Raw genomic sequence first — 14,158 nt, forward strand, 5'->3', positions numbered from 1 at the left:
GCCTTAGGGCAGAGAGTTCTCATTTGTATCCTTTATATGTGCCTTGGATGAAGGTACTGAGGCAATGCTCATCAAATTTGCAGATGACACCAAACTGGGAGGGGTAGCCAATGCCACTGAAGACAGAATAGGGATTTCAAGGTGACCTTAACAGATTGGAGAACTGGGCCAAAACTTTAAAAATTATTTTCAATAGGGACAGATGTTAAGTTCTACACTTAGGTAGCAATACCAGCTGCACAAATATAAGATGGAGGACTCCTGGATTGCCAGTAGTACATGTGAAAAGGATATAGGGGTCTTAGCAGATGACAAGCTTAACATGAGTCAGCAGTGATGTGGCAGCACAAAAAAGCTAATTTTATATTCTGGGTTGCATCAAGAGAAGTTCAGTGTCCTGCCTTGGTTGGACCACACCTGGAGTACTGTGTCCAGTTCTAGCCACCACAATTTATGAAGGATATTGACAAGTTGGAATATGTGCAGAGAAGGCAACCAAGATGATAGAGTCTGGAAACCAAGATTTATGAGGAATGGTTGAGGGAATTGGGTATGTTTAGCTGGGTAATGAGGAGATTGAGAGGATATATGATAGCCATCTTCAAATACCTAAAGGGCTGTCCATCAAATAGAGCAGGGGTAGGCAACCCAATCGCCTTCTCAATGCGGCCCGCGGATGGTCCGGGAATCGGCATGTTTTTACATGAGTAGAATGTATCCTTTTATTTAAAATGCATCTCTGGGTTGTTTGTGGGGCATAGGAATTCGTTCATCCATCCCCCCCCCCCAAAAAATATAGTCCAGCCCACCACATGGTCTGAGGGATGGTGGACCGGCCCACGGCTGAAAAAGGTTGCTGACCCCTGAAATACAGTGGTACCTTGACTTACAAAGACAATCCGTTCCGCGGCTGTCTTCGTAAGTCGAGGTTTTCTGATGTCGAAGCGCCGACCGCACGCACCACTCTGCGCAGGTGCAGAACGCGTGGCCAGGCGCATGCGGTGAAAAGGCTTCCGGGGTTGTCGACTTCGGAAGTCGAAACCTTCGGAAGTTGAAGCGTTCGGATGTCGAGGTATGACGGTAGAGGGTAGCACAAGCTTGTTTTCCCCTGCTTTGGAGGGTAGGACCCAAACCAATGAATTAAAGTTATAATAAAGGAGATTCCAACTGAGTATCAGGAAGAACCTTCTGACAGTAAAACCTGTTTGACAGTGGGAAAGACTCCCATGAGAGGTGGTGGACTCTCCTTCCTTGGAAATTTTTAAGCAGAGAGTAGTAATGTATGATTTAGTTGAGATTCCTGCATTGCAGGGGGTTAGACTAAATGATCCTTGTGGTCCCTTCCAACTCTACAATTCTATTATTCTTTTGTAAAGCAGTATATTTTTAGGAACAAAACAACAACAATAATCCATAGTAATAGTAATGCAAATGCAGTCACATTATAGTTCATCAAGCCTCTTTACAGTGATTCTGATAAATTTTTTGTGCATATTAAACTGTTATATTATATAGTACAATTCCAATGGTCATGAAACCAATTACAAAAATACTTCAAGGGAAAATATCACCTGAAACCCACAATATGAGAAATAGCTATAGATTAAATTTAGCCTAGAATATATGTTGTATAAACATGATATTTTATTATTATAAAACAAGTACCTATTTTGAATCTGCTCCCCTGTATATTTTATATATTTGCTTTTTTCCATCAGCTTCGTAATTAATGTATCAATTATAACCTTTTGATTCTGAAAGGCTTCTTCTATAAACTGGTACCTGCAGTAAAAGAAAAACAACAAACCATGCACATAGCAAAATATTCCCCATCTTGCCTTACTAAAAAATGAACCGCACAACAATGACTTTTTAAAAAGTTGCTAAAATGTAAGGCAAATTATGCGACAACAATTTTTCATATGAAATCATTTTATTTTTATAGGTCATGGGAGGCCAATAAAATAATGATCAATAAAGCATTTGATTGCCAAAATTGTATGGCCTATGGCCATAAACATTGTCCAAGATTATATTGTAAAACCTCTAAGTACTTTTGACATTTAGACTAGTCATGCCAAAATTTACCGCCCCTTTTCTGCAAAAGAGGAAAACCAAAATTGTACTGATATAACTACAATCCATGATCCCTAGATAACAGGACCAGTGGTTGGGGAAGATGGGAATTGTAGTCCAAAACATCTGGCGGGCCAAAGTTTGGGAATGCCTGGTCAAGATGATATTTTGCATGGGAAGGTCAAAGCTTCATGCTAGGAATCTGGCAATTAAGGGGAAATAGAAACTGGACTACAGTGGTACCTCGACTTACAAAGGCGATCCGTTCCGCGGCGCTCTTCGTAAGTCGAAATCTTTGTATGTCAAAGCGTCCATTTTGCGCATGCGCGAAGTGTGATTTTGCGCTTTGCGCAGACCAAACGCGCGACGAAAATACTTCCGGGTTTGCCGACTTTGTAAGTCGAAACCTTCGTAAGTCGAGGCATTTGTAAGTCAAGGTACCACTGTAATACATTCTTCTCCTGATTAGCTAAAATGTTGGAAGTGGGGGTGAAATATTGTATATTAGTCAAGCTAGAAAATAGCTAGTTATGGAGTCAGAAACTTGAAGGACTGAGAGTTGAAGAGCTGCAAGAAAGAAAAGGACCTAGACTGCTTTAAGAGAACAGGGACACTGGAATGTGTTAGAGAGCACAATGAAGGAAGCCAGAAAGCTGAACCATTTGGGAAACAGTCTAGAACAGTTATAGATGGGTACACTTATTTTAAACTGCTCTTATGTGTAGCTACCAAAACTGAAAAATTAGGTGTGCCCCCCATCTGCTTGGGAAAAAAATGGTGCAAGGTCTTATTCATTCCATGCCCAAGTGCCACACTACTCTACCCAGTATAGAAAGTAAGTTGGGCCACTTAAAGTCCAGAAGGTTAATAGCCTGTTTAGTGGAGATGGTCAGAGAAAAATAAAGTTACCCACTTGGCAGCAATGGTTAAGTTAACAAGGAGGAGTGGTAAGTCTAGCTGGTTTGCTTGCCTCTCTTCTCTCTCACAGTTCAGGCTACAACCTGAACCACCACAGAGGTTATAGGATATTTATATTTTTGGAATAAATTTAAATCTGCCTTCAACTTTCAGTTTCACCTTCAACTTGGTTACATGCAATTGTAATACCTGTGTTCTTTGTGTTCCAGCAACTGGCAATCCCGACATGTCAGCTTGTCACAAGTTTCACAATAAAGCTTTAGCTGCTCCTTCTTGTGATAAGGACAGAACACAGGTCGCTGACTAGTTACACCAACTGCTTCTGCAAAATTAAAGGGGGGAAATCAACTTTTGTTGTTGTTGTTGCTAGGATTAGAAGGGGCAATTTATTACTACAAGTAACCCTACATATATTACTGGAAACAAGGAAGATTCTTCCCATCCCGGTCCCCCAATGCAATCAAGTTGCCTAGCAACACTCTCTATAGGCATGCTTGATGGAGAGCTCTAGCACTGTTCTCCACAACATAATGCCAAATTATGAAAGAAGGGAAATAATAGAAATATCACTTTTGCTCATTTTATGTTGGGAGCAGGATTGTGCATCTAGTCTGAGGATTTCATATGCCAGATTCAAGCAATGAGAATCTAAATAAGAAGTTATGTTTCCAAAATTTAAAAAATTATTTAATGATCCTCTCAGGTGGGCCTTAAATATGCTTCATAGTTCAAGAACATATTGTATGGCAGTTATTATTGAATATAAAGAATCAGAGGCTTGCTGTCCACATTCAGAAACAATTATCTATAATATTTATTGATATTGTTAACCTTTTCTTTCCTCTTTTCTTAGAACTGAATAGCCTCATTCACGCATCACATTAAATTGTAGTTTAAAACAATGGATATCCACTGGCCCCCCAAAGTAGTCTTGATCAGGAGATATTTCCCTGAAAACATTTGTGTAAAATATCTGAAGACTGGCACAGATGTTAACCCTGAAGTGTACTGAAATAATGAAAATGAACAAAACTAATACATAGAAGAGAATGTGGAAAAAATGCATTAGATAATCTGAGCATTAAGTAAAAGAACTTTTACCTGGAGATACTTCCTCTTTCTGTCTGACTGTATGATCCTTCGTGAATTTCACCCTTTGATGAGCTCGTATGCAGGTCTTGCATAACCATTCAACACACTCCACACAAAAACCATTGGCTTCTGCATTGTCTTCACAGCTTGTACAAACCTGGTAAGTAGAAATAAAAAGTATGCCTATTGAAACAAATCAGCATATTTGCTTTCAGTGGCATCATTATTAGTAGGAATGAAAACCAGTGAGAAACAGAAATCAGATTTCTCACCTACACATATACTTATTTTGGCACTGACTTTTGGCAGGAATGTAGCCTACTTTACAAAGGTAAGAATCATATCCATTGCTCTGCTCAGATTTGCCTCTGATCCTGCCTACCACTAGAAGGTTATCCATGAGTGAATTTAGATATTGGGATGAAGAAAGTTCTCCCCCATTCTAAACTTTGTGCCTTCCCACATTGTAATATTCACTATTACCCTTTGATAACTAGATTCTCTCTGTAAGCTGCGAATCTTACACATAAAATGTCAAACAACACAAATATTTTACTCCTTCTATACTTTCATTTCCTGGATGACAACTAGAATATAAAATATGACAGCAATAACATTTTCATTTTAAGTATAAGGTATGCAGAGAAGACTGATGAGTTGACAGCTTAGGGAATTTGAAAAGCATCAGACACACTCACCTGATTTGACTTCTCCACCGTACTAGTAGGAACCTCAGTAGTATCCTTCACAAATATGTTATCGATAATGTGTCTTTCTGCGCATTCCTGGCCACAAATTGGGCAACGAACAACACCAACTAGGGAGAAAGAAAAAATGACATGAATTAATAAGTTTAGAAATAAAAAAAGGAACTTACGTACTGGTATTTTCCCCTTTTTATAACCCCTTTTCAGGTGAACCCTACATAATTTATTAATCTATTATTATACCTTGGGTTACGAACGCTGCGGGTTGTTCATTTTCAGGTTGCGGACTGCGCCGAACCCGGAAGTACCGGAACGGGTTACTTCCGGGTTTCAGCGCACGCACTTGCGCAGAAGCACTTGCGCAGAAGCACAAAATGACGTCACACACATGTGCAGAAGCTCCGAATTGCGTCACGTGTGTGTGCAGACACAGCGCTTCAGAATACGAACGCTGTGGGTTGCGAACGTGCTTCCCGCATGGATCACATTTGCAAGCGGAGGTATGACTGTACCATTTCTCTTTTTGTTTTTGTGCAGGCCATGATAGTCCATTTATATGATGTAGGAAGGCAAATTTTTCAAACAACTTTTATGTTTTAATTCTTCATGCTCCTTGACCAGCTTTATTGTGTTGCAGGTTTTGACTCATAAAAGAGAAGCAACAAATAACCACACCAGTCTTCAATTAAGGGCCAACAGGAAGACCTTGAAATTCAGCAAACTTAACTGAATATTAAGGCTGAGGAAAACTGAAAGTGGACTGTTTAAACTTAACCAATATCTCCATGTCTTATATACTTATTTCTTTCACTTCTGTGAACTAGGAAACATAATATTTTAAAAGCCACAGAAAAACAGAATAGCTGAAAAGTTTCCACAATACTGTACAGTGAAAGAAATGTTTGTTGTGAACTTATGATGAAACCAAGCAATTAACAATTCATGAATGTTAATACCGTACCCCATAATTACATCAATCATATCATATCATTATTTTAATATTTATATTATATTTGCATCCAGGGATGATCCAGAAGATGGCAATAGATGTTTCCCAACTCCATGACTCTTGAGCTATACAGTGCTGCACAGCATTGTATTGTCACCTCTATTATTTAACATTTATATGAAGCAGTTGGGTGCAGCTGTCAGTATGCTGATGATACCAAACTTTATTCCTATGTAACATCAGAATCAGGAATGGCTGAGAAGGCCCTGGACCAGTACATGGATGTAGTGGTGGGTTGAATGAGGGCTAATCAACTCAGTCTGAATCCTGGCAAGATAGAAGCTCTTTGGGTGAGTGATTCTCAAGTCTCGGAAGTTGGTCAGCTAAATTTATTTGCATGTGATTGCACTCTTCTTGAAGGAGCAGGTATATAAGTCTAGGCATGTTCCTAGATCCAGCTCTGCTACTGGAGAAGCAGGTGTCGCAGGTGACAAGGAGTGCTTTTTACCACCTCTGGCTGCTAAGACAGCTCTAGCAGTTCCTGGATTAGTATAGCTTGACCACAGTTGCCCATGCACTGGTAAACATCAAGGCTGGATTACTGCAAGATTACAATCCAAGGTTGTCTTACACATGTACTTTGAACATGCACAAAATGATTGTTCCCTGCATACCCTTTTTTAACACAGGTAAAATTTTACTATAAGGTTTAGCAAACAACTACCTCCATGTACAAGAGTTCCAGAAGACAGTTCCAAAACCCATGGCTCTGTGTGTGCAATTCCACAGAAAAAAGTGCAGAAGGTGCTATTTCAGAAAATTTCAACTTCCAAAGCATCTCAGCCATTTTACTTTTCAGCCAGCTTCTAGCCTTAATGTTTGAAAATGTCGAAACAAAATAAAAAATTCCTTCCAGCAGCACCTTAGAGACCAACTAAGTTTGTCATTGTCATGAGCTTTCGTGTGCATGCACACTTCTTCAGATACCAAATGTTTGAAAATGTGTGAGCAATGTTTGATGAAAACTCATGAGACAGAGGGATAATGGAATAAGAGTTCAAATAACTGGAGCACAGATTCAGTATACAGTATTTACCATGTATCACTTCTTTAGCTGACATTTGTGCAGGTTGAGGTTTTCTCTTAAACATAATACTAGAAGGTAAGAGTTTGAGTTTAACTTCTTTTGCTTATCAATATTTCTGGCTAAACCATTTACAATGTTAACTCAGAATTGCTTTTGAAGGACAATAATTTTTGTTCTAATTTAAAAATGGTTGTGTCCTTAAAATTATATTGTTTCTTTTCATCAGTCATAACCTGGCTCCACTGCATCTCTTGATTAAATTATCTACTGAATGTTAATATCAGAATGACACAAATGCAACAACATCCGTAACAAACATTTGCATTTCTCCCAGGCAATATTGCTTGTCAATTAACCCATCGTTTTCAAACTTACTATTTCTTGTCTGATGTTTTGTTTAAAAGGTAGCCCAACCAAATACCACTCATTATATGACATGCTACCGATTTCCATTTTATTTATAGACATCATGGATGTATTTCTTCATACGCGGGATAATCTCTGCCCTGTGGGCCAATTTGGCCAGTGAAGCCATTTTCTGCCAAAAAAAAAAAGCCATCTACCCATCAGCTGAATAGTGATCTCAGCTAACAGGTGGGAAGACAGGATTTAATTCTGCATTGGCTGCATGTGGCTCCCGGTAGAGAACACAACAGTGCAGCCAAGACAGCAGAATTTAAATCTTCACTCATCAGCTCCCACCTTTAAAGTCGCTTTCAAAATGGGACCCCCTTTGTAGGTTTCCCCCTTTTACTTTTAAGTCTCCAATCTTGCTCTAACTTTAAAGGGGTGTGGGAGGCTCACAAAGGCTTTTGTAAGACTTCACTCCTCCCTTTAACACAGGAGTAAAAGGGATTTTGACAGGTGGGTGGCTACAACCACCTACCTATCAATCGTATGACATCTTAACGACATGTGATTGATAAGGATCTGGCCTGTGGAGCCAAAAAGGTTTCCTATCCCTGACACACATGGGTGTCATTCTGAATATACCAGTATACTCCACTGGACTCGTGCAGCAGCTGTTAGCACTAGTTGTTAAAAACACACACAGCATTTTTAATAAGACTATATATAAGTGCAGTTTCCAAAGGTCCATTTGTTCATATTTCATTAAGAGGCATAACATGACTATTGTTTCCCTACCCTGAAAAGAATTACCGTATGTTGTTCTGGCCATTACCAAGTTTGCTTTTAGGTCATGAACACTAGGTACAGGATTCTTAAAAAGTACTGGCAAAAGATAAGGTGCACAGCAGCAAAGGTAACAGCAATATGGCTTCTGTTAGGGCTTCTGACCTCCAGATGAAATGTGTTTGTAGCCAATGCTGGAAGGATGGACAGGAGGTGAAACAGAAAAGGACTTCAAGTACAGTACTGTAGTGCCAAAGCCCACCACTGTTGGTGTCATTAATTCTACTCAATATTGATCCAGAGTAGATTCCAATGCACAATGGCCAGTAAAGCGAGATGAGCGCCACAACTCCAGAGTTGTCCGTGATTGAACTTAACGGTCAGGGGTCCCTCTACCTTTAACTTGTTTTTGCAGTGCCATTCAATGGTACCAGAGACTGACATACTGAAATATATTATCATATAATATATTTAATGTTAATGGCTTCTTTTTTATATGTATGAATATAGTTTTGTTTTTCAAGTTGTGTTTTAGTCACTAAAACAGTTATTGTTAGAGCTATTAGAAGCACAAGATAGCCTATTACTGAATTTACTTGTATCAAACCTTAACATGCCAATTGTATTTTTTGACTTGTATAAAGAATACAGTTGAATATACTGTACAGGCACCCCATGCAATCTTCTTATATCTTGGGCTGGAAAGTCTGAACCACTGCTACATGCACATGTCATTAAGATCAATGAGGCAAACACTAGGGACTCATTCATAGTTGTTTAATGTGGATAGTAAGCATCTTGTACTTCCATTAATTATCTGTTGCCTTTTTGACATTCTCCTAATCACTGCCTTCCCACACTTTCCCCTCCCCGAATCCAGATTTTTCTCATACCTTTTCCTTTTCAGCATATCCTGGTACAGTGGTACCTCGGGTTAAGAACTTGCTTCAGGATGAGAACAGAAAATGTGCTCTGGCGGCGCGGCAGCAGCAGGAGGCCCCATTAGCTAAGGTGGTGCTTCAGGTTAAGAACAGTTTCAGGTTAAGAACGAACCTCCGGAACGAATTAAGTTCTTAACCAGAGGTACCACTGTATTTCTGAAACTGTGGTTTTTATTATTGATATTTGTTATAAGCAACCCCGAGCCAAATTTGCACTGAAAGATGCCCTAAAATATTTTAAATAAGTCTCAAGTCTCACATTACAGTTTCCTCAGCTGTACAATACAGGTATGTTGCAGCAATTTGCTCACATTCTTTTTCTATCCAAGTCTCTTCTTGCATACCCTGTTCTTGTACATTTCAGATTGTATGCTTCTTGGAGAAGAACCTGTACAATTTTTGTTCACTGACTTCTGTAAAGTCTTGAGCCATGTATAGTGATGTCAGGATAGTAACAATAGTAAAAAATGGAAAAAGGAGCTGCAGAAGAGTGGAAGTCACAAAAATGGAATGCTAAAAGAGCTATTGCAGAATGAATTATGTTCATTAAAATAACATGTGACCAAAGTATGGAAAAGCTACAACACATTTTAGAATGGGGTGGCAGGTCCCAGCCCACAAACTGAATTAGTCTCACCTGGCCCCCTCTTGGGACTGCCATTTCAGTCAACACACACCTACCTTCCCTACACCTGGCATTATATCAGTGTTGCGCAGCAAAGTCAAAAACGCAAAGTCTTCACAGTAAATGAATAAAACTTTACTGAGGCAATCATACTTCTTTACAAACACATAATGGAGAAGAACAAAGTAAAACAGAAGATTAGACTAGGCTAGAGAGCACACTGAGTCCATTGTATTTATCCTTCCTGGCTCCATGTGTCTTCCTGTAATTCAGAGGTCAGCAAACTTTTCAGCAGGGGGCCTGTCCACTGTCCCTCAGACCTTGGGGGGGGGGAATATATATATTTGGGGGGCAGGGGAATGAACGAATTCCTATGCCCCACAAATAACCCAGAGATGCATTTTAAATAAAAGGACACATTCTACTCATGTAAAAACACGCTGATTCCTGGACCATCCATGGCCGGATTTAGAAGGCGATTGGGCCGGATCCGGCCCCTAGTTTGCCTACCCATGCTGTAATTGATACAATATTTGTACAAGGAATGAGTCATCTAGAGCAGTGGTCCTCAACCTTGGGCCTCCAGATGTTTTGAGACTACAATTCCCATCATCCCTGACCACTGGTCCCTCTAGCTAGGGATCATGGGAGTTGTAGGCCAAAAACATCTGGAGGCCCAAGGTTGAGGACCACTGATCTAGAGGATGAGTCAGCTAGCTGAATGAGTCTGCACTTTTCAGCATTTTCCAACACTTTCTACACTTTACAGCTTCTACTCTCAAAGACCTTTGTCACATGACAATCAGGTGTGGGGTATGTAAAACTTGTCAGTGAAAGAGGGCTTATGATCAGCTGATTGTTGGATCTCCAAAAGTCCTTTTCAAAACACTGTTCAAAGTCCAACCCCCTATAATGCAGAAATCTCAATTAAAGCATCAGTGGCAGATGGCCCACCAACCTCTGCTTTAAAATCTTCACTCAAAGGTCCTCCTTGAATTCCAGCAGAAATAAGCTATGGCTGTTTCTCTGCCTTTCTAGCCTGCAGCTTTTGCACCCAGCTTCTAGCTAGCTAATAGCACACAAACTCTACTCTGGCCTTTTGTCTTTCTTTCTAACTAACAGACAGTTGAGGGAGGGAGGCCCACTCATTTGTCATCTAGCACAGAACCACTTGTTTTGCTCCCCTACTGACTCATACCTAGAAGGCCATAACCAGGCAGGTATGGCTATTATAACAATTTAATCTACACTGGATCCAGGAATTAAAAGTTGGGGGCTCAGGCATACAACCTAGCCATCCCCAAACTCATAACACCGATAGGAACTTTTAGAACAAAAATTCCAAACTGGTATACAATCATACCTCATGATATGTCCGCTGCAGGTTGCGTCTTTTCAGGTTACGGACGCGCCTAACCTCGAAGGGGTTACTTCCGGGTTTGGTGCATCCGTAACCTGCGCACATGCACAGAAGCACTAAATTGCGCTTTGCACATAAGCGCTGCATTGCGCCACACACACGCGCAGATGCAGTGCTTCAGGATGCCGCCTTTTTATGTTGCGAATGGGCCTCTGGAATGGATCCCGTTCGCAACAAGAGGTACTACTGTACAGTATTTGTGGTCTGGGAAGTGGAACCATGGAAAAAAGAGCTTTCACTGCTTGCCGTGCAATAGAATAATTTTGCTATGGATGAAAAATTATCAGACAGGTCAAAAGCTGAATTACCTTTACAACAGACATATTAGAGTGAAAAACATGTCACTGGAATAATTGTATATAGTTTTCAAAGTAAGAAAAAAGTAGCATATTATACTTGAAATTATGTAATGTATGGGAAATCCTGACAAGGAATTTTTTAAAAAGAGAGATAAATATATATAACATGCATAGATGACTATCCTCAAACACACTCATCTCTATTAATACAAGCCATCTCCCTCAAGCACACAACATACTACTTATGAGCCAAGGGTTAGCGACAAGGGTTATCATCCAGTTATCATCTAGACAAGATATGCACACAAATAGCTCTTTTTTCAGCAAAAAATGCACTTTCTGAAGAAACTGATAACTCCAGAGAGGGACAAGGAACTCTCCCTCAAAAAAAAAAAACTATCAAGAAAAGCCTTAGCCTGCTGTACCTTACTGAAGTACCCTACAAAGAAATAACAAATAGTTACTACCCTGTCATCTTTGTTGAGCAAAATGAGGACTGATGCTACAGCTCTAAAGCTTTACTTTTGAAGTGCTTATCATCAGCCCCAACATCTTCAGTAGAGGAACAAAATAGAGTAGACAGTTGCTTTTTGGACCATGCTGTTAAGCACAAATATCTCCTTCAGCAAGGATAATCAGGAGCCCAGCCCCTGAACGGGATTTCTTGGCTTGCACCTATGCTAGCACAGGATGCAGTGTATAAACAATGGGAAGTTGCAGTCCATTATGGTTTCCCTTCCCAAAGGTGGCGTTTTACATCGGATCTCGGCGCCCCACGTTTAAAATCCCACAAGTTTCCTGCACAGCAGCATAAATCCCAGAGTTCTGTGGAAAGGCGGAGAGCCTGTGTCTTCATAGCACTTGCCTCCACTACCTCAAAATGACCACATCCCCCCCCCCGCCCTACTATTGTTTGCTTTTCGCATGCCAGCTCCCGGGATACTGGGTCCTTCGCATGCCTGCTTGCCTTCAAGTATCTCGAAATATGCCTGTGCATATTTACGCACCCGACGAAGCAGGCTCCCGACTTGGCTACCACAGCTCATGCCGCTACGGAACCAGGGCTCAGCTTGAGGTAAGACTCGGCCCAGGAACCCATTTTGTAAATCCCGGGACTCCTCTTTGAAACGTACGTGGAGAAGAAATGCTTCCCCCCCCCTCACTTCCCCACTTCTCCTGCCTCAGGACTTGGGGGGAAAGGATTTCCATGACAAAGAGCGCTATTCCAACCTCAGCCTCAGCGCCACTTTTCGCCAACTGAACCCTGCCTCAATTTGTCTTTTCTTCCGGTATAAAGCGCTGAGAGGAATCGCGACAACCGCCCTCTCCCGCCCGCCCTGCTCCGAGATAACTACGAGCTCTTCTCCTCCTCACTCCCAGTCGTGACACGGCCGCCGCGCGGGCTTCCTTACCCGGGTTGCAGTGCAGCGGCGAGGGCGGCGTGGCAACGGGCGACGAGGGGGCCGGGGAAGGCTGAAGCAAAGGCGGCGGAGGAGGCAGCGGCGGGTCTTTGGGGCCGCCGGCGCCCGGCGAAGGTGCGGCGGGAGGCGGCAGCATGAGGTAGCGGTGCGGAGGGGGTAGGCAGCGCACACAGAACGAGTGGAGGCACGGCAGCAGCTTGGGCCGCCGGCTCTGGATGTTCTGGCCGCACACCCCGCAAGTGTCCAACAGGTTGAGCCGCGACTCTCCGTCGGCCCGGTCCGCGGGGCCTTGCCGGCTTTCAGCCTCGTTTTCCCCACCCATGGCGACAGGACCGGCCGCGGTGGGCCCTGCTCCCGCCATAGGCTCGTCCATTGTTCGGCGGCGGCGGCGGCCACTTCAGGCGCGAAACGCCTCTCTCCCAACGGCCGCTTCTGCTCTCACCCTCCCCCCGGCCTGCTTACGAGCGGAGCCCCGCCCCTCCACGGCCGCTGGGAGCAAGCGACGTCGGTTGCTCCTTGACCGAACCCGGAGAGGAGGTCGCCAGCGCGCACAGCCGCGCGCGGGCAACGGCTAACGACGCCCCGCCCCCTTCGCGCCCCCTCCAGTGACAGGACCGCCGCTTCACGCCACGCCCCCTCTATCGACCCCGTCTCGCCGTAGCCGCCTCAGAGCGTCAATTTCCTCCTCAGGTGCCTGGCGACCGTTTGGAACTGCTATTACGTTTGTATAACGGTGTGACTGGCAGGCTGTTCTGGGCTTGGTCGAATTCGGGGCGGGGGATTCATTTCGGGCCAAGGGAGAGAAATAGCAGCCTGGCGGCTTAAGGAGGACGAAAGACGCCTAGAGGAGGAGGACTGGGACGGCTTGTGGTAGGTGGTTGTGGGTCAATTTGGTTTGCTGCTAGGAACTAGCGACGGGGCTGAGTAATGTACTAGCGAAGTGAGACTGTTTCCACGACCCCCTCCGCCCTAGTGCTTTGCAAGCCCCTCAGAAAGAGCAGGTAAGCACCATCGAAGCAAATGGGCGGGTGGTGGGAGAGTGAAGATATTAACTCTTTCATTTCTGGAGCTACACCCCTGAGGGATACTGAACTCCCTCCAAGGAGTTCTGCAGGGCAGCTGGTGAAAGGGAGATCCCTGGTGACCAACCTCCTCCCAGGCTCCCCAGGTCTGCAAACTGGCCAGTACTTCAATGCCAACTCCACCAGAGGCAACGCTTAAGAAAAACTAGGATCTTCTCTCCTCACACCCCACCCTTGAGAAGACTAAACCCAGAACTGGTCCAAGGGAAAACCGGAACATGTCCAGAACCCAGCTTCCTTGAATTAGAAGAAATATCTGCTGTGCTCTCCCAGAAATACGTTGGTGAGCAAAGTGACTCCTGAACCAGGAGGGAGATGCCAAAGACAATCCACCCTTGTTTTTCTCCAGAGGACAGCTTGCCTCCTCAAGAAAGAGCAGCTTTTCCAGCAGAGCTGATGGAACAAGC

At 43.0% G+C, this 14,158-nt stretch overlaps 1 protein-coding gene across 2 annotated transcripts in view; it reads right to left on the minus strand.

Annotated features, from left to right (window-relative positions):
- The window catches only part of TRIM24 (tripartite motif containing 24), a 37,173-nt gene extending 23,989 nt beyond the window's left edge, over positions 1 to 13,184 (minus strand). For both annotated transcript variants that reach the window (XM_035127546.2, XM_035127545.2), the window contains exons 1-5: positions 12,661 to 13,184; positions 4,785 to 4,903; positions 4,096 to 4,243; positions 3,184 to 3,316; positions 1,666 to 1,782 (exon numbers count right to left, since the gene is read on the minus strand). In XM_035127546.2, the coding sequence (XP_034983437.2) occupies positions 1,666 to 1,782; positions 3,184 to 3,316; positions 4,096 to 4,243; positions 4,785 to 4,903; positions 12,661 to 13,042 (899 nt within the window). In that variant the 5' untranslated portion in view covers positions 13,043 to 13,184. The remainder of the gene's footprint in view (positions 1 to 1,665; positions 1,783 to 3,183; positions 3,317 to 4,095; positions 4,244 to 4,784; positions 4,904 to 12,660) is intronic.
- Between the last annotated feature and the right edge of the window lie 974 nt (positions 13,185 to 14,158).

Source organism: Zootoca vivipara, chromosome 10 (genome assembly GCF_963506605.1).
Source record: "Zootoca vivipara chromosome 10, rZooViv1.1, whole genome shotgun sequence".
NCBI classification, from domain to species: Eukaryota; Metazoa; Chordata; class Lepidosauria; order Squamata; family Lacertidae; genus Zootoca; species Zootoca vivipara.